General features: G+C 35.3%; 1 protein-coding gene across 2 annotated transcripts in view; it reads left to right on the plus strand.

Annotated features, from left to right (window-relative positions):
• Positions 1 to 27,235, plus strand: part of LOC132702292 (zwei Ig domain protein zig-8) — a 418,077-nt gene that overhangs the window by 250,510 nt on the left and 140,332 nt on the right. For both annotated transcript variants that reach the window (XM_060670837.1, XM_060670838.1), the window contains one exon: positions 1,311 to 1,477. In XM_060670837.1, the coding sequence (XP_060526820.1) occupies positions 1,311 to 1,477 (167 nt within the window). The remainder of the gene's footprint in view (positions 1 to 1,310; positions 1,478 to 27,235) is intronic.

The following is a 27,235-nucleotide window of genomic DNA, read 5'->3' on the forward strand; positions in this document are numbered from 1 at the left end:
CCGGAAAATGAGTCTTTTACAACTCGGAGCCGAATACCCTTCCGAGATTTCTAAAATTTTAATTTAAAACTTATTTCCGCCGTAAAATAAAATTGCCCGATAAAACTTCGGTGTTTCGTATGCTGCGTACACTACACGATGTCTCCTTCGAACGGAATTTCTGAAGTTTAAGCGCCTTGGCTTTAAAACCAAAAGGAAATGTCTTTATTACACTGAAAAGAGCAAGTAGTAATTGTTTTCTTTTCATTTATTTATTTACTTACTATTTCCCGCGCGGAGCATAAAATGTTTTACAGATCTTCGGGTTAAAATGAAAATTAAATTTGACACAAAATTGTTTGGATCTCTCTCTAACTTTTAAAAGTTATTCTTAAATTAACTGTTGGTCAAAATAGTTCAAATCAATAGAACGAAATAAACAATAACTAGGTTAAAATTTTATTTTTATGAAAATGTATTTATTGCTTTATTATTGCTTATTATTTATTTATTACCGTGGTGTAAATTGTGGACACTGCCAGCTATAATCAATATCAATATGTCAATAATCAAAATTACAATTAAAAAAATAAATGAAATAGATTGGCAATAATGTACCTTTCTGCATATAATAAATCTCCAAAATACAAAAATATAGAGTCGGTGTGCCTTTTAAAATTCAAAGTTTACAGTCGTTTCCGCTCAAACCGCTTGCGCAAAATGTCACTTTTACTAAACACTATAGCTGAGACTTTAGTCACGGGTTGAGAGCGGTCGGATATTTTCGCATACATCTAAAACACGGATGGTATTTTGACTTTCTCAGTTCCTAATAAATGTTGAAACAAAAAATTATTTTATAATTTATTTACAATTATTTTATAATTTTTTGCCTCATGGTAATAGATAAAGTGAAGTATGGAGCCACATTCTCTTCATGGTTTAGCTTCTTCGCTAATGATTCAAGATTCAATAATTGGTAATACTAGTTCACACAACATAGAGACGAGCAAATAGATCCAATTTTCTCATGCAAAGAACGTGTTTTAACATTAGCAATAATACTTTCTAAAAAGGAAGTAGTTTTCGTTAGTTCAGTTTATTGCTTGCTTCACAGTGTCAAAGTTACTTGAGCCAGTCCACTCTGCAATCCTTAAAAACAAAACTATACATAATAATAAATAAATAGTTCTACAAAAAAATGTAAATAAAATAATTTAGACCCAATTAGCAATAAAAAATTGATTTCCAATATCCGTGTGCGTTACTTAAGTAGTTTTCTGTGTACGTACAACACTTTGGTGAGTTTTTCAAGGCGGACTTCTTTACAGGCGCCGAACAAAGCGTGAGCTCGAAGAAGTTCCGTGATTTTCTGCAAGAGTGGCCCACTCCCGAAACTGGACCATCTTTCGATACGACCATAAACTACAATATAACGGGTCTGGTCGGCAACACCGTTTTGCTCCACTGTCGCGTCAAGAATCTGGGCAATCGAACGGTAAGCAAATATTTCTAGATTTTGTACCAGGTAGCGCTTTTATCTATAATGTGGGTACTACATAAGATGCGTCCGGTTCTCAGAGTCTCTAGATCCTAGATAAGTATCTTTACAGGAAATCCAAAAATCAGATGCTGGCATGTTTCTGGATAACTGACTGAGAAAGTTATAGAAAGTCTTCGGTGTTGACGCATGTTTGTGAAATAGTGCTAAATATTCTAAAAAATTCAATTCTAAGCCTTGCTTCAATAATATGTTTAATATCTTTACCATTCTATTCTTGTCTTGTTTCAGAGTAATAATATTCTTGTATAAAGTTTATTTTGACATCTTTTATACTTTAATATTGACCTCTGCCATTGATTTAAGTTTAATTGAACAAAAACTTTTTGCATTGAATTCCTTCTTTCCCCCCTCTAAGTCCAATGCAACTGTCTATAGAGTTCAGAAACAAAATATTTCTATATTCAGTACTGCGGAGGCATCGCTATGAAAAAAAAAAAGTCATTGCTTGTTGACATTTCAGTTGCACAAGGTTTTCAGCATGCAGCGTTAGAATAAAATATAAATTGTATTACTTTTGTACCTGTTAACAAAACATGAATTTTTTTGTTTAGGTAAATTTCTAGACATTTAGAATAAAAATGTAATTATGTATAGATATTCCTAGCTCTGAATTTGTTATATAAATCAAATGTCATTGATTTTTCTTAGTTTAATTTAATAAGATAATACCTTCTTTTTCTTCTTCTTATTCATATTTAAGATCTCGTGATCTGTTAGTTTTGTAGGTTCCTCTGTATCAGTTCCTCAGAGGTGGCCAGCTGTCCTTCCATCTCTTAGGTGGTCCTCGAGGTGCTCTCTTTCCTATTGGTTAGTCCGTGGCAGTCGTCTCTCTTCCGTTCTTCTCACGTGAGCGTATCAGTATAATTTTCTTTGTCTCCCCCATCTTACGATGTCTTGCACGCCACATTGTTCCCTGATGTCAGTGTTCCTAATTCGGTCTCTCTTGTTTTTCCCACTACAGTCCTGAGAGTTTTAATTTCGGCTACTCCAAGCATGCTTTTCGTTTTGTAGGTTTCTTCTCTGCTTCCTATTCCGTATGTCATGATTGGTCTGACACAGGTCTTATAGATCCTAACCTTGTTCTCCTTTGGCATGTATTCGTTCGCTTTGTTGATCTGGCTTCTCAGGTCCTTCACAAGGTCGTGATAACTCGACAGATTGATACCCAGAAAATTAAATTGTGATACTTGCTCGACGATTTTGTCCTGAACTACCAGTTTATATCTTACGGGCTTAGCAAAGGTCATGCGTTTTCTATATAGATATGTGCAGCGTTTCCGCGAAAATAGCTGCATCATGCTGATTATTTTATTCTGTCCCATTCAGTATCCCATATCCCATATCCTCTATAACTCTATCCATTAAGAGATTGAACAGAAATAAGCTAAGGCTCTCACCTTGTCTGATGCCTCCTGGTGTCGGTATCTCTTCTGTATAGGTGTCTCCTGTCTTTACTTTGGTCATGTTGTTCATATTGATACTACTGTGGACTGCTCTTACGATGGCGTTTCTTTGGCTATGAGCATATCTATGATATCGATGTAACAGATACACGCTGGTGTATCAAATTCGATTGAAATCAAAATAAATATGAACTAAAAGTTCAGATTTTCACTAAATTATATATTTTGACATGACAATGGTTTCGACAACATCGTGTCTTTATCAAATGACATTGATATTTGATAAAGACACGGTGTTGTCGAAACAATTGTCATGTCAAAATATATAATTTCGTAGAAATCTGAACTTTTACTTCTTATTTATTTTGATAAATGGATTTTCATCAAGTAAAAGCCACCTCAGTTCACATTCGATTGATTTTTCTTTTAGTTGTTTGATAATGGATCTATTTCATTCCAGCCTTGTTGTTCTTCCCTCTTTGTTATTTGTGTTACAAGCCTTTCCTTCAAAATGCTAGTAAAGAGCTTCATGCTTGTGTTCAACAGTGTTTTGCCCCTGTAGTTGTGTGGGTGCGTCTTTTGTCTTTTCTTGAATATATGGATAGTTATATTTTTGTGCCATTCCGTAACTATTTCCTATATCCGGTATATTCCTGTTTTTCAATTTTTTTATTTTTGTTATTACTTCTTCGTTGCGTAATATTTGATTATTTGTCTAGTAGTTTTCGATGCTTTTGGCTTCTCCGTCGGTATAAGGTTCCCTGAAGTTGCTTTTGTGTGCACAAATTCATTTATGCGCTTTTTGCTGTTCGTGAGCATCTTCCAGTCTTTCTTCTGTGCTCCATATAGGTCGTGATCCGTATCGCTTGCAAATTTTGCCCAATAATCTCGTTTCATGGCTTTGATTCTGTTTCTCACTTCTGCGTATTCGGAACGTTTTTCTCGCTCCTGTTTATAAGGTAGGATTTCTTTTTTTGTTGCGAAAGTTCTTTAACTTCGTGTCGGAGCCAGGTATTCACACTCCAGCGTATTAAGTCCTTTCAGTTCATTTGTTAATCAGCTCTTATATAGGCTTCTCGTGTCATCGTCTGTTAGTGATTCAATATTAAGCTTTTCGATGCTTACTGAAGGTTTTTTGAACTTGAATTTCCATGATCATTTTAGACAGTAATGGATTGTGATCTATGCCGATGTTCGCTGAAGTGAATGCTCTTACATTTATTGTTTGTTATGGTGTGATGTCCTGTTACTTATTACGGATTTTGATCTCTGGTATTACCAAATGTATATGTTAATGTAGTCAATGTTTTCTATACATTGTTAGTATTCTTCGTGGAGTAAAATTCCCACTCCCAATTGTGGTCGTTCTTGCTTAGCTCTTCCGCTGTACGCTAAGATGTGATCATCATATCTTGATGTGCCCTGACCTTTCCTCTTCGTTTCTGATAGAGCGCGTATGTCAATCTGAGCAGGCAAGTGTTGGTGCGTTTACGTTTCCTAGGTCATTTTTCCGCCATAGTATGATTCCGATCGGTTTCCGAGGCTGTTCTTTCAGTTCTGTGAGCACTCCTAGCCTGAGAACCTTCTTCCTTTTACCCGGACTTTAAGTTACTCAACTCATCAAACAACCGCCCAGGCGGAGTTAATACCCACCCAAATAAGCAAAAGTTCGTCCCTAATGTTCTGTCCCCTAATACCTACCGCAGTACCTGCAGAGGCCTGGATAGATTAGATTAGTATAGTGCGTTGCATATCTAAGGATTATTTATAAATTAAGAAATTCTCGTAAATCGATATGGAAGAATCTGATCCGAGCGAAATATTTGCAAAAATGGAAAAGTCCAAATCCACGTCGTGACATTTTAAACCCATTTCGAAAATATCGAATAGAATGCCAATTAAATGTTAATGTTCGCCACATGCAATTAGCTGAAACTTCCGCGCAACAATTTTCCGAAAAACCGTCTATTAGCTTTTCCGTGTCGGCGAAACTCTGCGTCCGACTTTTTTTCTCCGTCCATAAAGCATTAGCCGCGAGCCCGCGAGTATCCAAAATGGCCGGCGTAATAATTAAAAACTCCCGCGGCGATTTAAAAAGTGTTTAAAATGTGGGGCGCCGCCCGCCGCCGCCGCGGGATTTCCCGGAAAAACTACCGGAAAACTAGAGCGGGCCGGCCAAAAGCTAGAATCAACTACATTCTCATAAATATGCAAATTTTATAGTGATGTTATCTTTCGGGAAATGGTGTTTTGCGACGGGCGTTTCGCGAGGGATAAAACCGACTAGATTCGGGATTACGGCGGTTTTATTTCAGGTCGGCGGGGTGGGGGGATTACGTCAGCATTTGGTTCGAAAACAAACGCCATGTGTTGACTAACGTCGCGAGTTTTTCGAGTCGAGACTAAACTGCCATTTATTTATTTATTTATTACATTTTTTTATTTATTTATTTATTACAAAGTTAGTAGACCTTTATTTCTTTCATTCTCTCAAATCCTAGCTTGATTTCTTGAGTAGTGCATGGTACAAGGTACTTTTGATTTATAAATCTAACGAGACATCTGCCTATTATTCTTTTGCAGTCTAATTTTCCTTGTAACACAGTTGGGCACATGTCGTTTGTCTTATGTTGTTATGTGTCTTTAATTGTTGGGTGCGATCTTTCACGATCCAGACTATTCAATTCTATGCGCTGTTCACAGAAACCCTAACTTCCTCCGGTACCATATGGCTTTCATGCGACTTGATGAGTTCAGCGTCCAAGATCCTCATCCATTAGTCGTGATGGAAAATGTCGAGTTTTCAGAAGTCGTACCTTGGTTCTCTCTCTAATATTACCATTTTTCCATAACACTAGATAATAATTTCAATTTTAAAAAAGCTACGCATAAAATTATTGACATATGTAAGTCGGCTATTAATAAGTATCCACTCTGGTTTAATTGAAATACAATATACAAAATAAGAAAGAAAATTGTAGTTCCTAAGAATTGCAAAATTTTAAATGACTGGTCGAAGATAAAATCTGAAGTTTGGGCCTCCTATAAAACTATATACTGAAAATTGAATATGACATAATAAAAGATCCTAATAAATTTTGGTCGTTTATTCAAAACAAAATCGAAATCTCAGGTTTTATGAATTTTACTGACACTGAGTTACATACTCGGCAAGATAAACTCAATTCTTTTGCACTATGTCTTCGACCGTCATTTTCTAACGGGGATTCTCTCAAAAATTTTAATGGTATTAGTGATTCACACCACTCTGAAAATATAAACGTACAGATGTTCTCTAAATATGAGGTGGAAAAAGCTCTTAAAGTTATTAAACCTAAATTCACACTTTTTAATCTGTGTCTGAGAAACCAAGCCACTCCTGGTATATGGAAAATTATTCCCGTACACAGAAAACAATGTAGATCCCAAATAACAAATTATTGGGTTATTTTCCTTATCTGCAATTTCTGTAAAGTTTTAGAATCTCTCTTACAGGACAAAATAATTCATGTTGTTAAGAACCAAATAGTCCTCCAAAAACATAGACTTTTTAAAAGAAGATTTAACGGTTTTTTTTTTTCATACTTGTTAATCGCACACAGTACATCTTTCTTAATGGTCACCCTTCGATGAATACATTGCTTGCGGACAAGGTAAATATGTTTTAAGGAGTCCAGTGTTCAGCGGATTGCGTTAATCGCCAGCGTAGTTTGGAGCAAAACAACAACTGGTCTGTAAATGATAACTTGCAACTTAGTAGAGCCAGTAAGTAGTTTCTTTTGACCACCATGAGTGTAGCTGTGAAATATGGGTATCATCTGTTTTATAAAACTCTCTTCCGTTCTAACGCTTTTTGTGACTTGGGAAAAATATTCCATTCGAAATTATCTTTTGTTCCTCATGTTAATAAGGTATTGTCTGTAGCTTCAAAAAGCTATGGGTTTATGGTACGTTGCACTAAAAACTTTAAAAATACAGAAGTGATAAAAATGTTATATAACTCATACGTCAGATCTAAGTTGGAGTAAGGCATCCTTAGTTGGTCTCCTGAGTACAATTGTCATATTAACAATATTTTAAAATTTTCACCTATTTCTCAATGCGTAATTATTAATTTCAGTCCTTTCCTATTCTATTGTTTATATATTAGCGTTAATGCTATGCTGGATATTTAATTATTTAAATAGCCCTTCAAATTGGTGTAGTACAAATGGGTTAAACTCAAATAGAGATGAATATAGTCCCCTATATCCGTCCAAAAGCTTTTGAACTGATTTTGAACCAATATGATAAACATGGGCAGATGTTGGAATAAATTCAATGGAAATTCTTGTAGTACTCGACTCAGCAACAACCGACGTTGTAAAAACTGTAGCAGTAGCATGTGGAAGTTTCTTTGAGAAATTCTTGTAGTATTTAAATTTGATGGTGAATCTATATGAACGTCGCTTTGCCAAATTTCAGATGGACCGCTTGGAGGTTATCCAGAACTCTTAACCTAAGCGTTACCTTGAATCAGTTCACTCATTACTGCTGCATTTTATTTCTTGTGCTAATCTGTTTTGCATTTCCCAACAAACGTTGGTTACAATTAATTCAACATAAAGATATCAAAACGTGGAAATGTCAGTTACTTATTTGGTAAATTTCAAATAATTGGACCTTATTAATAATCCGTTAGAATGCTTTCCAAGATTCAACCAAGATATAGAGGTCAGATTTTCGCTGGATTGTTGGTTCCCTATTTTATGCGGTAAATGTGTGGAGTTATCGACATTTTTTTTCAAAAATGTTCCGGTTGGGCTAAAGAGGATTTAATAAAAATATTTAAATTTGTCTCAGCTTTAACATGATACTGACATAATACTGGACTAACTTGCCCTTAATTGTCGTAAATAAATGTTACTAAGCAGTAGTTTTGAAAATATGTTGCACCATAAGCATCATATTTTGAAAAACTTTCATTAAACCAGCTCTGGCAGGGCCATTTGGATAAGTTGGATGATTTAGACTGGCTTGTCTTCCTGTTTTCTTCCTTTGGACCATCGTCAGGTTGAGTCACCAACACCCCCTTCGTAACTCGTCCATGGCAGTTGCCCTGTTCATGGTACATGAAAAGGACAGAGGACAAACAAATGTAACTGAGCCAAAGTTCTTTTAAATTCCTTTTTAAAATTTAGTATATTTGACATATAACTTTTTTAGAACATTTAGAACATTTTGAGTCAGAAAGCGGGACGTGCCGCCATCTTGGCACTCAGTGGTTTTATTGGCACGTGGGTTGGTGATGCAAGGATCGATATTCTCTTGGAGGTATGTGGGAAAATATGGAAAACTGTTGAATGGCTGTATGATTGGACAAAATCAATTAACAAACCATAAAAAGGGTCTAAACAAGAATACGCAAGGCACCGAACTACATCTTGAATACACCGAGAGAGTATAGCAGGGGGGTTTTGTACAAAGTGGGGAATGAAGGAATCAAATTCTCAGTGTATCTTTTATTTCGAGGACTATTCTAAGACCTTTGACGATGTCAATTGTCGCTTATGGAGGGTAATGCAGCCCATGGCAGTTCGGGGTCACCTCGTCTAGCTTATAAAAAGTGAAGTGAGGTGTATATGCGAGTCGACGGAGAGCGCCTTTTGAAGTCAACAAACACTTTAGGCAGGATTGTCTGTTATCACCACTGCCCTTCAACATCCAGAGTGGATCTAGAGTGGATTAGAAGAAAGGCCGCGGACGATACTATCCTTGGGGCGTCATAACCATAACTGAGCTATTTAGCAGTGAAGGAGACGTAATTAAATTTCTAATCTAGCTGGGTATACGGATTTCCAATAGGAGCTACTGCGAGAGTGAGGAATGGAATTGGACCATTCTGCAAGAATAGAGATAGTAAGATGGTGTGCTATTCCTTTGAGGGTGGACCTCAAAACGAATAGATAGCTCTATTCTCAGGCAATTTATTCAAAGGCACATCTATAAATTTTTCGATGGCCTTATTAGACGAGATGGCATCGAAAAACTTGTCCACGGAAAGATTGACGGCAGGCGAGATTATTTTATATCACTTGAAAACTTCATGCACACAGCAGAGGATGGAGAGGAGTGACTCTAGGATTACAGACTAGCGAGCGGGGTTTTTGCTATCAGCAAATTAAAGTACCGACCCTAAATAATACAATATTGCCGACGTTGACACAAAACGTCATCGGAAGCACAATAGCTCAACAAACTTTCCAACTTAATCAAAATCTTGCCGTCCCATTGCCCGTTTTAATCACGAACGATAAATGGCATTTCACATTTTCATCCACTCGAGCCGGGATAAAAGTATAACCTTCGTTCCCTGTACGTATCTGCGTCGGGCGATCTTTCCGCTGTAATTACGGCGAAACCAGAACTTAATTCCCGGATATATATTGGAAAAATAGAGGCGTCCGTCTGTCCAATAATTGATAACGATCGCGATAGAAACGACGAATAACACGAGTTTTTCTCCGGCTTTGTTCGTCGCGTGTAAAAAGAACGTGACACGTTGGATTTTATTCGGAACATGGGCACTGAAACTGCTGAAATCCTATACCGTTATTTGGTAATAATATTGTGTATTGTTATTCAAATAGAAAAGGAATCATTTTCTAAAACTAAATATAACTAAATAGAAAATTTTAACAATTAGCCACCAAAAATATCAATAGATTTGGCTACTATACGGGAATAAGTGAAGGGTGAGAGTGTCCACAGTCTTGAAGTATTGGAGAGGTCTCTAGTATCTACTTTAAGGTAATTTAATCACAATGTCCACCATATCTTCATGACAAACTAAGGTATAGTACCAATCTCCATAAAATAAATATTCTTTGACAACATTTGGTAACTCTACCTAAGCATAAAAAGCGTTTTTCTTACCAATTAATAAATATAAAGTACAAATTTACTATATTCATTAGTCTATTAAAAAAAACACACACACACACGATAATATTCTGGCATTTATTTAGATTGTTGTTCACTTGATTTTTTTTTTCTTCTTCTTCTTCTTCTTCCTACTTTAGTCTAGGCAAATTGCCTGTTCATTTTCGTCGTCTCTGCCTATCCCACTGCCAGGTTGTCACTCCATCGTTTTCGGGGGCGACCTAAGATCCTGCGACCCAATGGTGATTTGTCGCGTGCAATTCTGACTATTCTTCTGTTGTCCATTCTACTAATATGCTCGTTCCATTCTTTCTTTCTACGCAATACCCACGCATTAACGTTTTCCACCCTGCATGTTCGTCTTATATTTTCGCTCCTCTCTCTGTCCAAGAGCGTTTTTCCAGTTATTCTACGAAGTATCCTCATTTCGGTTGTCTCTAGTAATTGTTTAGTTTTCGCTGTGTCTGGTCGGGTTTCTGCGGTGTATGTCATGGTTGGTCTTACTATTGCCTTGTAAATTCTCGATTTGGTTTCGATTTTAATGTTTTTATTTCGCCAAATTGTGTCGGTTAAGCATCCTGCTATTCTTGTTGCCCTTGTTGTTTGCTCTCTGACCTCTGCCTCCACATCACCATAACCCGAGATTTCTATGCCCAAATATTTAAATTTCATTACCTGCTGGATGATTTTGGCTTCAACTTCTAATTTGCATCTTTAGTTTTTTGGGCCGATATTATCATATTAAGTGATTTGGCAGTGCAGTTAAATCGATGTAATAGTCGTTGCAGATCGTCTTCACTTTCAGCCACCAGTACGGCGTCATCAGCGTAGCACAGAATATTGATTTCATGGTCGCCCATTCTGTATCCTCTCAGTAATCGTACATTTCTTATTACTTCGTCCATGATAATGTTGAAGAGAAGGGGACTCAGGGAGTCTCCCTGTCGGATACCTCGGCCCACTGCTATTGGTTCAGTCAGGATCCCATTTATTTTTGCTTCGATCTGGTTTGCTTCATATATATTTACTATCGTTTTGATGAGGTTGTGTGGAGTTTGTCTGTTGTAAAGGAGGTGTAAAACGTGTCTTAATCGCACTCGATCGAACGCTTTTTCCAAATCAATAAAACACATGTATGCCGGTCTGTTGTATTCAATTGATTTTTCTGTTATCTGTCTTATGACAAAAACCGCATCTGTACATGATCCGCCCGATCTGAATCCTTGCTGTTCGTCGGCTAAGGGTGTTAAGTTGTTGATTTTGTTTGCTATAATTTTTGTTGTAAGTTTCAGTGCAGTGCTTAAGAGATTTATACCTCTGTAGTTTGAGGGTACTTTCTTATCTCCCTTTTTGAACATAAGGATAGTGATGCTAGTTCGCCAGTCATCGGGTATTCTATGTTGGTAGAGAATTTTCCGAGTGAGGGATGTTAGCTGCTGTGCAAGACACGGGCCACCATATTTAAGTAACTCGTTTGGGATACCATCTTTACCTGGACTTTTCCTGTTTTTTAGTTTTTGAAGAGCTGCAGCTACGTCGGCTACCTCAATTTCTGCGTTGCGATTCGTCACTATTTCGGGTGTATTCAGTTCAATCTCAGGTTTCTCTGGTTCATACAATTCGGTTAGGTAGTTAACCCAGGTTTCCTTTGTTATCTGATTTGTTTCGACTAGTTCGTTCACTTCCTTTCTTTGGGTTCTAATAAATCGCCAAATTTGCTTTTGGAGTCCATAGAAGTCTTCCTCCATTCGCTTTGAAAAAATTTCCCAGTGATGGTCCTTTGTTAGTCTTACTAATGCTGTTGTTTCGTTTCGGATTCGTCTATATATTTCGTAGGATTCTGGTGTTCGTAAAGTCCTGTAAGTGAGGTACGCTATTTTTTTTTCTTTACATTTTTCCTTAATTTCTGGGCGGAACCATGGAGTTCTGGTGTTATTATTATTCATTTTTACTGTTTGGGTACCTAGCTTCATATGCGGCTTCTTTAATGTTGGTCTTCAGTTTTTCCCAGGAAGCATTTATACTATCCTCTTCTTTTATTTTCTTTAGTTGGATTTTTTCTTTCAGTCTCCTTTCATATAGTTGCCTTATCGATGGGTCCCATAGTGAATCGATGTTTATTTTAGATTCCTGTGTTACGTGTTCTGGACTCTTTCGATGTTTAAATTTTATATTGATTTTTGTGAGTAGCAAGCTGTGGTCGCTTCCCACGTCGGCAGAGTTCAGTGTCTTTACGTCGAGTATCTGGAGTGGGTGGATGTGTCTGTTGGTAACAATATAGTCAATTGTAGACCTGTGGCCTCTAGTGTTGCTGAATGTGAATTTATATTGATCTTTGTGGTCAAAAAATGTGTTGTTGATTCGCAGCTCATTAAGCGTGCATAGATGGATCATAAGTTCTCCGTTATCATTTAACACGTTTTCGTTAAATCTCTGCTTGATTCCAGGTATTGTTTCATTTCCGATACGGGCGTTAAAATCACCAAGAATTATTATTTGTTGGTCATTGGGCAGTGACTGAATTGTATTTTGGAGTTGGTCATAAAAGGATTCTCTTTCTTGCTTTGGTTTGTTATCTTCAGGTGAGTACACTGACACAATGTTCAATCTTTGGTCCTCTGCTTTCATTTTTACAACCAGGATTCGTGAAGATACGTAATTGCATTCTTGTATATTGTTTTGGAACTTCTTAGATACTGCAATTGCTACTCCTTCTTTTGCCCTTGTTTCCTTTTCCACTCCACTGTAAATCACTAGGTAATCATTAAAATGCATTTGGCCTTTACCTTTCTTTTTGGTCTCTTGTAGGGCACATATGTCGATGTTATTATCTTTTAGTTCCTTCAGGGTTTCTTGATCTTTGTTGTTAAATGATTTTATGTTCCAGGTGGCAAATCGCACAATATATTTTTTATTCCATGCCGTTATCCGTTTTTCTTCTATTTCTCATTACTCTGCATCTTTTTCCTGTCTGATCATCTACTGCTCTCTACATTTTCTTCTTCCAGTGCTTATCCGGTTAAGACGTTGGCTATCATTTTTTCTGGAAATTTACATTCTCCGAAGCACTTCTTTGTCACGTGGTCTACCCAAGAGATTATCAGTATCGAACGCGTTTAATCTTCCCGTGGTTACTTCTGTCAAGGTGCAATCTTTTATACCATAAAGTATGTAATGTAAGGGATCGGTTCTTGAAGAGTGGGTCCAACAAAACCGCCATGACTTTCTTAATATGGCATCGAATTTCCTTCCATTTCATTGATCATCAACTGGTACAGGTAAGTATGCTTAGTAGTGAATAAAATTCTTAGATATACATAAGATGAGGCGTTAATGTTATATTTCTCAAGCTTAGTTGGCCCCAACATATTCTCTCTTATCAGGTTTCAAAACATATTCTCTAATAATAAATATTCAGATCGAATTGATTCACAGATGGTATGGACTTTCAAGTACTGGACTATTTAGAGCAGCAGACTTAAAACCTCCGAAGGAGACCCTAAATTTAAGAAAAGAAGTAGCACAGGGCCCCATTTTGGGAATATTTATTTTTTTACATTATTCGTCCAGAAGTCTGAAGTAACTTGTTTACTTTAAGGCTGAGAATAATATAAATCCTGACTTACATATTCCAAGTGATCTTTAGAATTTTTGAGAGAACAAAGCTAAGGCTTAAACCGATAGGCTTAACTTAAAAATTTATGACATTTTATTTGAAAATGTTCTGCTTATATACTGTTTGAGAGAGACGGAGCTAAAGGAGGGGCATGATCATTGTGTTAATTCTTCTTCTGGAACCTATTACGTTACTAATAAACAGTAACATTGAAGAGGGATGTTTTCCGGATAAATTAAAAGTGACAAAAATTCTTCCACTCCATAAAAAAGGGTATACTAATATCTTAAATAATTTCAGACCCATAGCAATCGTTGCTACTATTGGAAAATTTTTTGAGTCAGTAATAAAAAATAAACTTACGCTTACTTTGAGCGAAGGAAATAATTAACAGATTCCCAATTTGGCTTTCGGTGCGGTAGATCCACCATCCGTGCCTTATACACAATGATTGAGTATGTAGTTGATAGGTTTGAGAAAGGGCTGTCGACTTCGGTAACGATGTGCGACCTCAGCAAGGCATTCGACTGCGTAGATACTAATATACTTCGTTCTAAACTTGAATACTACGGAATTTGTGAAAATACCCTAGCCCTTTTAAAATCCTATTTGACCGGAAGAAAGCAATATGTTGTCTGGAATGATCGGGAATCCACTCTGTTGGACATTACTAATGGAATGTCTCAGGGTTGCCTTGGACCACTTTTGTTTATAATATACATAAATGACGTAGTATATGCTGCTTGCAGTATACTCTATGCGGATAACACATCATTGATTGAATCGGAGAAAGATCTAACTAATTTAAATAAAAAGGCTGTCACTACGCTCTCCATGATTGAGCAGTGGTTCTCTGCAAATAAGCTTAAATTAAATGACTCTAATTTTCAATACCAATAGAAGAAGTAAAAAATGCCTAGATGGGTTTTTAACCTGGTCACCTCATATAGACTGCCTGTGCTGCAAATTTTCTTCTCAGGTTTTTGTTCTGAGGCAATTGCGAGGTTCACTCTCGCAAAACACTCTCCGTATAGCTTATTTTGCACTGTTTGATTGTTTCTTGTCATATGGACTACTATTGTGAGGGAACGCACAGGAGGGCGAGAAAGCCATTAGATTGCAGAAGTCTGTGGTTCGCGTTCTTGAAAATACTTACGTTTCCATGTATGTTTATTCTCCAAACTTTAGTTGAAATCCACTCAAATTTGTCTGCCTTTCCGACTCATGCTGGATATCACAGCTACATGACTCGAACAGCTGACAATATCATAACATTAAGAATCGAGGTTGTGTACTACACAAAAAAATAAGCTTAATCTAGACTTGTATAATATTTTTGCAAACACTCTTTTTTGGTCCAAAAATATTGATGTTAAACGATTTTCCATTAAAAAATTGAAACAATAATAAAAAAAGTTTTTTGAAGAGCATTGTTTCTATTCTATAAACGAATTTGTTACACATCAGGCACAGTAGATCTAAGTTATTTTATAAATTAATTATTCTTAGAGTGAAGTGTGAAGAAAAGTTTTACTTTCTGGTTACACTGGTTTAATTATTTAATTATTTATTTAAGGTGATAAAAAAGTCGATTACATGCAAGAATTTTAGTTTAGTCGCATAAGATTTGATGTCAGATTTATGATTGTTCCTCAAATGCCAGATGGGTTTATTTAACATGTGCTTCTTTGAACAATTAATCATATTGAATTGAAATTTAACAAAAAAAAAATGTCAATATTTTATACTGTTAGGTGCAGTACATATATGATACGAATAGTAAAAGGAAAGAAAACTTCATTTCAAGGCCTCATTTCAGATTGTGATTTACGTTTAGAACATGAACGAAAAAATAAGATAATTGTAGGTTATTAAAATGTATAAGTTTAAGCTCAAACTTCAAACCAAAATAGTAAATTATGCAACATATACGGTAAACCGCATTTACGTCACGAGATTCTTTGGCACGAGCCGAACGCAACGGAGTGACTTAAAAAGTTTACCAACACACAACACAAATACATTCACTGACATGACCGTCAGAATTCACAAACGTCAAAATTCAAGCCGTGCGGTAAAAACTCCGAAAACATCCGATTGCTCTCGAACCCGTGCGGTAATATCCCGGAAATGTCGGAAGGGGCTCGGAATTTGGTATTTTACAGAAGGGTGTAGAAAAATATAATTTATATTGTCTGTGGTCTAAAAAGGGCAATATTCTTTTTGTCCGCTATAAAGGATCTGGGGATGTTATTTGACCAGACATCCTCTTTTGTACCTCACATTACTAATATGGTTCATTACGGAATCGATTGTCCGTTTCTTCTGGAACAATTACGTTTTCATGTGCCGCGGCTGATAGGAGTTGTCCAGATCTAACATCCATTGTCAAAACCCTATTTACAATACTTTTGTTACCTTCAACAAACTATCATTGCACTGTGATTTATATTATGATGGTCTCCAGGCGATACTTAGACAACTTCCAACATCCATCTTATCCTTTTCTTTCTTCTTCTTTCCTTTTTCTTTAGTTAGAAGATCAATAGAATTAAGATTAGTTTTTACGTCTCCAGTGTGTATATATTTTATTATTTATATTTAATATTCCCTGTAACTGGGTCATATTATCTGTCTACGATTATTATAATTATTACTATATAATAGTAATCAAATGCTTGAACGAACAGAAACAGCATTCACATATAGAACAATTAAAAGTGAGAATCCGCTGCCGAGAGAAAAAACTACACGGAATCCATAGCACTAAATTATAATATATTTGTTATTCCAAAGCACCTTGCGGACTTATTCTAATGGCTATAAAATTATGGTATGAGTTACTTTAATTTTTTGTAATTTTTTATTGTCTATAATTTTATTTCTATTTGGTACTTACTGTACATGCATTAACTGTTGTTGTATGTCTATGGGGGAAAATACATATTTCGCTTTATTACTAATTATACTGAGAACGAATAGTTTGAAAATAAATGCTTGATTGTTCTCTCCAAAATAAAATAAAAGGTACACGATTTTATTAAACTGATACAGTGGTATTTTTAAATAAAATTTGTGAAGTGCAACTAACGTAGGTTAAAGAGATTAAAACGTTCAAAAGAGTCTACAACTTCTTTTTCTCTTCTCAAATATTATAGGATTAGATCGCAAGAAAAAAAAAGTGTAAGCTTCGTTTTGGTATCATTATTTTATGCTTCGTGATTTTTACAGTATGATTTTGATGATTTGATGATTGAATAGAAGCTTTATTGTTTTATGTCTCTTTGAGGATGAGCAATTAGTTATACTCATTACATTTGCCTCTGTAGAATTTTTTGCCTGGCTGTGTGTGATGTATAAGTTCTAACTCATTTATAATTTGAGTTCAGGGACAAATAAATTTCGCTGGTAATTATTTTTGTGAATTGTCCTGCCACTATTTTACAGCCTGAGCTTTCTTGTCAGCAAAAGAGCCACTTACGCCGGTTAAAAAGGAACATTTATGTCATAAAAGTCCTCCAATAAAAATAAAACAGAAACAAATTCTATAACTCGGAGTGGTATTCTTGTATTTTCTCTCAGGCAAATCGAATTTCGAAAAAGGGCCCCTTTAACGGTATCGCATGCCGCGTCTCGTGGTTTTCCACCCGCGACAATTATTGCCTTTTTTCCGTGGAGGAAATTGCACAAATGGCACCACTTTTTACGGTCGTTGAAGTTGATTACCTGTTCGTTGTTTTATCGTATGCATTTCTATGTAAATAATCCGCATTTCCATTTTTAAGTGTCGACTGCTGGATTTCCACCCGCTTTTTCAGAATTGTTTTAGTGATAAGAACAACGAGAGCCTCGTAGGACAATAAAAACAGAAAGTTGTGTCCCGGTTATCATTTTGAGCCTATGAAAGTGTGTTGGAGACCAGTTGTTGGATATATACCAAACCCCATTACGCTTTAATTATTTTTTGTATTATTTAGAATATTTAGATCCGAAAGGATACTTAACCAGCAACATAGTACCGGGAACGTAACAAAAGAGGCCAATTCAAGAAAACAAGCTTAACATATACAATACACAAATATACAGGGTGATTTCAATTGAATGTCAATAATTAAGGGGCGATTTTTGGGTCTATTTTATAAAAAAACTCAATATGAACGTCTCCTAAACGTCTTAATTTTTGAGATACAGGGTGGTAAAGTATTAAAAAATAAATATATTTTTTTAATATCCGCAATATTACTTTAGATATTTTAATGAAATTTGCCACACATGTACATTATTTTATATACACCAGTTGCGCACGTATGGAATTTCACCTGTCTACTTGCTCAAACATTGATCGTGCGCCCCTGATTTCCCTTAAAATAAGAATTATTCTTACAATCTTCAATCATTTCTAAAGAAATTTAAGTTCTTGATATTTTTCAACCCGATGTACTGCTTCAGCTTTAAAAAATGAAAACCTTTTCGCTGCCGCATACCATCATTATTTGTAATTTAGGTAATTTTATAATTATATCTTAACACTATAGTTTTGGTTAGTTTATTAGCATTATTGTTGGCTGTGTCTGTAAGTAATATTAATTCTGTTGTTTGACAGTTGTCTCGCACCAGTTTTTAAATCCAGTTCTTCCGCAATTTTCAGTTGAAGCTAACTTCCCAGAAATGCTAAGCACAATAACCATATTTGCATCTAAGGTAACTTACATGCAGTTGAAGAATTTTTGGTAAATGTTTGGGCTGGAATTGGGCCGCGGTTTTTGCATGTAAATAATTCCCATTAGCGAAAATTGGTCAGGTTAAGGTCATTCGGTCCATCACTCCTCTTAGCACCGAGCTACCTACCACCTTCTTTCTCAACTTTCACCTCTCACTCAACCCTCATCCCCTCCTTCAACTCCTCCCTCAACTTTCACAACCCTCCCTCAACCCTTACCCCTCCCTTATCAACCCTCTCGCAACCCATCATTACATGTGGTGACGTGGCTCATCTGTTTTTCCGCGTCTGCCGAGGATCGAACCAGGGAACCGTCTATTGTTAAACGCCGAATTGAACGATGAGCTAACGAGCATATTAAAGAAAATGTGTAATTATGTGTCCGATATTGAGAATGATGACTCACCTTTTGTTTTCCTACCGAGGAACGAACCCGATGCCCGTCCTTTAACGCCGGGCTAATTATGTACCGCCGGTTTGACCCGGTTCCATCCCGTTGCTGCTAGATGGGTTTTTAGAAGAGGATTTACCAATATTGCTAGAAGAAGTACCATATTTAATTAGGCACAGAATGTGGTTCATGCATGATGGGGCGCCTGCCCACTTTAGTGTTGCAGTAAGGGAATATTTAAATCACACTTTTAATAACCGATAACCATGGTCCCGAGATTTAAATAGTTGGGACTTTTTCTTATGGATACATCTTAAGTTGACACTGTCAAAGAGCTGAAGGATCGTATGAAAACTTCCTGGAGGTGTATTTGAAAGACAATGTTTTTATTTTCTTAATCTAAAACCCAGCATCCAATTGAAAAAAATCAAAATATTAAATTTCTTTTTTCTAAATTTTTATTTTGAGATAAATCAGTGGCGTACCATCAATGTCTGCCAATATCGAAAGGCAAAATTCCGTACGCCCGCAACTGGTGTGTTTGAAATAAATTGTAGTACAATAAACAATGCCTCTTGATACATACATAGTACATGTATTCCAAATTCCTTTAAAATATGCAAAGATATTAAAAAAATGTATTTTATTTTTGAAAACTTTATCACCCGGTATCTCAAAAGTTAAGAAATTTAAAACATATGTTCATATTAAGTTTTCTTTTTAAAATGGACCCAAAAATTGCCCATTAGTTAATGACATTCAATTAGAAAACACCCTTTATATACTGATCAGTTCTAAATGTCCAACATGGAATACTCCAAAGTTAATTAATTTAATTTGCAAGTACAACTTAGTTTCTAGAAACGCTCTTAAATTCGTCAAAAATTCAGTAACGCCTTCTTGTTCTTGACTATGGTTTGCAATAGGATTAATCGCTTTCGGACCGAATCGACTGTCTTGGCGAAAACTTGACAAATTTATACACTTATTAGAAGCTTTTTTCCGTTGCGGCCAAAGACGAAACTTGATTCGAGTCGTCCATTAGACAGGTTAAACTTTTCAATAAAAATAAAGAATTCAACTTCTATTTAAACAATTTAAAAAAGAAATAAACAAAGTCAAAAAATTAGCACACCATGCTTATCTACTGGAGGCAGAAAATGAGACCAAGGAGACTAAATAAGATTTCACAGTTTGCCACAAATCAGTCTTATAGATTATTAAGATCGATTTTTACTCCATAAAAAAGAAAAACTTTAATTAAAAAAAGTGAACTGTTCAAATTGTCCAAAAAATATCTTGGAATGATAAGCTAACTTTTAGTAAATCGCACAAATGAACATGTGTGTATTCCTCTCCCTTAATAATTCACCATCAACTGACATTTTTTATATAAATTTCAAAATCTTAGCAAGTACCACTGACCTGTTGATAACTCCGTTTATTTCATTGATTAATAAGAGCTTTCACTGGTATTTTCCTGCTAAATTTAAAATCAACAGAGTTTTACCGCTTTTAAGTAAAGGAGATCCCAACAATGCCGACAATTGCCATCCTATTAGCATTGTTCCTCTATGTGGGAAGATAATGGAGAGAATTTTAAAGGACAGATTTGTGCATTTTTTTGAAAAACTTAATTTGTTGAATCAGGACCAGTTGGGATTTAGGACTGGACATTGTACGACGAAAGCACTATTAAGGGTCTTCGAGGGTGTGGTCGTGTCATAACACTGTTCGATTTATCCAAGGCTTTTGACTGCCTGTCCCATGATATTTGATTAAATAAATTATAACGCTATGGTGTAAGGAGCGCTCCTTTGAAACATTCAAACGCCCAGGAACTAAAATATGGAATACCGGAAGGCTCAATTTTGGGGTCCGTTTATCTTATATATGAATAACTCGAGTATTTATATGACACTTGTTGACATTTATTACCTCCAGCATAGAAACTTTGTCTGACACCTGAAATTCTGCTTTAGATGTAGCCCAGGGATGGTTCGGTGTCAATAATCTTGTCTTAAATAAAGATAAAACCCAAATTTTGAAGTTACCGACTAACTCGAGGTTCGTGGTAGGTAACACTGTTGGGTCTCGCTGTAGATGACAATTTCTCGTATTCACACCATACAGATGAATTCTAAAGCTTTATGTAGTCTAATATTTTGAATAAGAAGACTGTGATCTTACATAAATTTCGACACCACTAAAACATGTTATTTTGCACGGCTTCATTCAAAAATTTCTCATGCCTTTCCATTGTGGAGGCACAGTACTGCAGCACAGACCATTTTTAAATTACAAAAAAGAGCGATTAGAGTTATATATGATGCTCATTATCGTGCTCATTGCAGATCCCTTTTTTTGAGCCACACCTTCATTTATTCTGCCTTCAAAGATACACTTACCATCCACAAGTAAAACCAACTCTTATAATTTTAGGAATGATTTAATCACTATCAGGCTGCATGGGATATCAGAGTCTATTTCAAATTCTTTGAACTACACACTGTACAATAGACTGCCGACGTCTGTTAAAATCATCTTTAACAACAAATGTATAACAGCAATTAAAGAATATCTGCTTGCTCATTGCTTCTATTCGGTTTCGAACTACCTTGATAATAATGTTGTTTTCTACAAAAATGGTTAAACCGCATTCACGTTTTTTTTATGCTAATATTTATGTTAATAATTCTGTATTCATATGTGTATGTGTTTCTATTTAATTGTTTTACATTTATGTTGTTTTAACTTTGTCTTGACAATAACATATTGTGTGATATTTACGTGTACGTGATATTGTAAAAGTTTCCGGTAAATTTAACTACTTCACCACACAAATCTATGCTCCATTTTATATAATCTTCCACCGCCTTTGTAAGTACTTTTCTGTATTAAAATTAAAGTGAGTGGGGTGGTAAATTTGACCTGGTCTCACTTATCGGTTAGAGCGAAACAGCAAACTTGTTTATTTAATTAATAATACATTTCCTCTGGTGTCGATTGCAGATAAGAAAATTAAATTAGCGTTGTCTAATAATTACAGTCGGACACGAAATGGCGATCACGGAACGAACTGTCGTAACGTAATTCGTATTTATTTCAGTTTTATGCTAAATTTGAGGCGATTCCCGAAATAATACACAGATATGTTTAGACCCACACATAAATTGTTTCTAGGAAGTTTATCCAAATTTGTTCGTGAATATATTGTTTTCAGGTTATGTTAATGAAACTAGAAGAAGTTCGGTCTTCTCTATTCGTAGTGAATGACAGAGTATATATATATATATATATATATATATATATATATATATATATATATATATATATATATATATATATATATATATATATATATATATATATATATATATATATATATATATATATATATATATATATATATATATATATATATATATATATATATATATATATATATATATATATATATATATATATATATATATATATATATATATATATATATATATATATATATATATATATATATATATATATATATATATATATATATATATATATATATATATTGTTTTAGTCCTTCACGGATGGAACTATGTGTATTGGTGGTAATCCTGGTGTTCATCCGTTCGTTGTTTGACCCTAGAGTAGGATCATTCGCCTGACGTTTCGCCAAAATATCACTTGGCATCTTTAAAAAACGACTCAAGCATTATGCATGTATTTCAAGATAGAAGAATAAAAAAACTGTTATATTAACAGTTCAACCTTGAAATATATACACAACGCTAAAGCCTGGGTTGAAGTTCTCCAGTAATATCAAAATTCTTTAAATTTTTAGGCTCCCATAAACGGACGCTCACGGTTCCACTAATTTTATCCACTTATAGGAAATGTCCATTTAAAGGAGAGTACTAATTAGTGAGTAAAATTATAAAATCTTATTCAGTCTTTGTATTTCTGAAAAAAATCTGAAATGTTTGAATGACGTCCCTAACACATTTCTTAAAACGTAGAAATATGATTTAGATCTTCACCATATGAAGTTATCGATTTCTGAGTCATTTCGGCCTCTTTTTCTTCTAGTATTATATTACTGTCTAAATTCATGAAATCTTCTACATTTTGGAGTCTGTTGCTTCTGAATGTTTGGCATGTCTCAATAACTCGGCAACTGTGGATCGTAATCAATTCGTACACTACATTCTAACTTACTTTTTACAAAACTTCTAGATTCCTCCTGCGTCGGTTTCTTCTGAGTCGAAATTGCTGACGTTTCGCCAATCATCTTGTTGGCTTCTTCAGAGATTGACTGAAACCGGCTCGTATTTTACTCTGTACCTGCTTATATGTTGTTTGAAGGGGGCGCTAACGAGGGCCATAACCACCGTCTGGGATGACCTCAAATTGGTGACAGGTAGAGGCCTGAGTCGCGGTTAAGATAGTTAGGTTGTTTGTAGATTTCTATAGACTCTCGGATTTTTCGCTGGTAGAAAAACTGATTACATTACATTCTAAGTGCCGTGCCATGCTGTTTTTATGAAGTGCAAAGCCTGTAAGCTCTGACAAACTTTGAACTGTAAAAATATAATTTTTACATTATTTAGCTTCAATTCGCTCATGCTTAAAGCATGAGTGGCTTTACCAATTACCAATCACAAATCGATCTTTTTTTTCACCAGCCATATTTGTATAAAATAAAATGGTCTGTCTTTAAACAACTTTCCACCCGCACATTGTTCTCTGGTTTGTAGTATAGCAACAGAGACATGAGTTTCTCTAAACATTGTTCGATATCAACTTTATTTACTACAGCAGATTCACCAGATATACATTTAAAACTGATATTATATTATATTATATTACATTTATTGCCCCATTTCTAAAACCACCCGCTTGAGGCACTAAAATTTTTATAACCCCAATTTCTTTAGCGATCACTTTCACTGGGGGTCCTGATTTTACATTCCTAAACTAACTCCGATAATGCTCTCTGAACTAAAGACAAAGTATAAATACCAAAGCCAAGCTCTCAAGAAAATAAAGTGGAGTCACCGAATATAAAATGGGAATTTAATGCACAGTAGACCTGCGGCTATTAGAGTTTCGCGTCCGTCACATTGGGAAATAATCTAGTGAGCGCGTCTGTTTTTGAGCGCGTCCGCTTATAGGAAAGCATTTAACATTGGAAATAATATTCCCAAATTCGGTTCCAGGAATTTTGTCCCGTTACAAGGAATGCCAGTTTTTTAGAGCTCTCTGCATAGAGAGCTTGCACTGTATGAGGTGTGTTCAAAAAGTAAGGTAACTTTTGTAATTAGGAAGGCTACGTAAATTCGAGTTCGAGTCTAGTTTTTGATGAGTATCCACGAAAAAGGCGTAAAATACGTGGGTAACGCGGAATGCCGTGCCGCTTACACTTTACCTTTAAAAAGACCGAAGACGGGTAGATGAATTGTAAGACGAAAGACGGTTAGACGAATTGTTATTATCATTAAGTGAAAACATAGTCTTTTTTAATTTGCCACAACGTCGCACTGTATTTATTTCCTCAGTACCTTAGACTAACGATAAACAATCCTACTGAATTTACTACTATAACCAAAAAAAAAAGTTTATAAGATGTACAAGAAAGCCGAGAAGACACGATTTAATTTTTTCCGAAGTTTTAGGCATTCACCATATAGCAAAATTTGTACGAAACTGCTTAATTTTGAACAAAAGGACAGTCGAAGGAACATCGCTGTAAAATAACGTAGACCATGATCTTCATATGCTCAAAAAAGTCATAACCTAAAATCGCCAACTCCGAAAAAAGCACGTCATGTTCGATCAAATGTCAAGGTTTTGCTTACTGTTTTCTTTGAATATCGTAGTGTAGTACATCAAGAGCTCTTACCACAAAGTCGTACGATCAATAAAGAGTACTAATACCCTGAAGTTATGCGTTATGCGTCGTTGCTTGTGTCTAACATTTTTGCCAAAAACAAGATCACAATCATGCTTCAGCCACCATATAGACCGAATATGCTCCTCCGCTACTTTTTCCTAACTAACCAAAACTCAAGAAACTAATGAAAGGAATGAAGTTTGGAACGATTGGAGAGAAAAGAAAAAAAACGCTGGAAGAACTCAAGGCTATATCAGAAAGTGTTTACCAGAAGTGCTTTGAGGATTGGAAATAATGTTGTCACAAGGGGGGATACTTTGAAAGGAACAACATTAATTTCGATAAATAAATAAATAATTTATGATAAAACTTAAAAGTCATCTTACTTTTTGAACACACCTCGTATATATTAATACTCTTAGGGATCGTATATCAGGCTGGGCTGGGATTTCCGCCACCAAATCTGAAGTTCTGTCACTTGACTTCGGGGCTTGTATTACATCCTACTCTTATATTGACCTGCCTTATGTTGGTCCTGCCAACTGCCTTAAACACCGGTACTCACTCACTTCTGAAATTTCACCTATTATTGCCGAATGAGACAATATATCCTAAAACTTTATCACAAAAAAATGAGCTTCAAACGTCGCCGATAAATAACCTGCAATTTGTAAGCATTCAAATAAGGAAAGATTCTTTCGGATACGGTCCTGCCTAGGGCACGCTCGCTCGGGTAAGATTGGTATTAAATTAAAAAGAAAAACCATCTCGCCGGGTCGTGAGACGCCGAGCTTAAGATGCTTTCGCACAGCTGCACTGAGATACAATTCATTAGCCGCAGTTTGGAACGAAGCAGGCAGACGAGGCTAGCGCATATTTAACACTGCATTATACCCCTAAATTGCGTTAAGGGGGCGGAAAAGTGTGTCACTGGGTTTAGGAAATGTTGCACTTTCTTGGCAGTGTTACGTGTGAATAAACGGGTGAATGAATGTATGCTGCTTTATTGTCACGCCGATGCGATTCCGTTTTTAATTATCAAGATAGTTAACTGCGTGATATTTTTTTTCCTCTTGAAATATTCTTTAATAGGTACATATATATATATATATATATATATATATATATATATATATATATATATATATATATATATATATATATATATATATATATATATATATATATATATATATATATATATATATATATATATATATATATATATATATATATATATATATATATATTGTCAGAGTCGATCCTCTCTTGATTCATTGAGCAGACCCTTAGGGCTCAATACTGGTCCATTGCTTATGCCAGAGCGTGACTGAAACTGAAGAAGCCAACAGGATTATTGGCGAAAAATCAGCAATTTCGACTAAGCAAAAACCGACGCAGGAGGAATCCAGAAGTTTTGTAAAAAACATTACAGTAGCATGTGGAAGTTTCTTTGAAAAGTTATTCGAAGAAGTTATATAAAAGCAGTTACGGTATCATTTAAATAATAAAATATAAAACCGAAAATAACTATACTACAGCCTTACTACATATAAAACTAATGGCATATTTGAAGCTACAGGTGATGACAATTTGAGAATTTTTGGATTATTTGGAAGTATTTGGTGCCTTTAGTCCCTTTTTATTGTAGACTTTATTAACCCTTTGGTTTCCGATTTATACTATCGATCACAGGTTGTATCATATAATATCAATGTTAACACTGGTAAACCACCAAAGGTCAAATGCAAAATATGAAAATATTCCGACATCTATATTTATATAAACAAAAAAAGGCACGGTCTTTATCATGATTTGATATTTGCCGAAAAAGTTTCATTAACCAATAAATAACCGTGAAAATCTAAACAATTTCGCTGACGATGAGTAGCGAGTGTTGGAGTATTATCTAGCATATTATGTTATCGGGCGCTCGTTTTCACGTTTCCGGGTTTATTTTGGGTAGTTTTGGTTTCTGTAGTTAGCAGCTTGTAAAGTAAAATTGTGACGAACCTGCAACTAAAGAAACTTTATTATTCTGGAACTTGCCTGAAGCATAGAGTAATAGATATAAATTGATCTTTATTACAACAAACTTCGCAGCAAGAGGTAACGCATTTCAACCATTATACGCTATATGCATTTAAATAATATAATAATAATAATAATAATAATAGGTATCTTCGTATACGGGGATCAATTCTTAGTTGGACAATCTTGTCGCATTTGCTAGAAATTTCGTGCAGATGTCTCAAGTATGAAAGCTTAGTTTAAGTTGGTATTAACAGTACGTAACTGACAAATGCACGGTAGGTTCCTCAACGATATGGACGTATCAAAAATTAAAATGTTGTTTGTTTGCCCTCAGTTTTAAGAGAAACTAAAATATGGGGACCACTGAAGAACCAACAATAAGTCAGCACAGACTTCTTTAAATTAAAGCAACAAATTATTCTTGTTTCTTTTTAGATAATCGCTGGTAAGCGTTGCAAGGTGGTACATTGAACTCTCGGAAAAATCTGTTTTACACAATTGTAACGCAGAAGAGGTGAAATTAGCCACCTTAAACAATTCTGAGGAAATCTTTGTATATTAATATACAAAGCCTTGATTAGCAAGCTTATTATCAGTTTGAAAACTGCGTAACATAGTTTCGAATTAAACAATTCAAACCAAAAAACATTATCTGAGGCGTTAATGGATAGTTTGATGTTGTCTAAATACTGAAAGGAGATTAGAATGCTCATATATACCCCTGAA

This window comes from Cylas formicarius, unplaced genomic scaffold (genome assembly GCF_029955315.1).
Source record: "Cylas formicarius isolate icCylForm1 unplaced genomic scaffold, icCylForm1.1 PGA_scaffold_5__7_contigs__length_24384050, whole genome shotgun sequence".
Classification (NCBI taxonomy): Eukaryota; Metazoa; Arthropoda; class Insecta; order Coleoptera; family Brentidae; genus Cylas; species Cylas formicarius.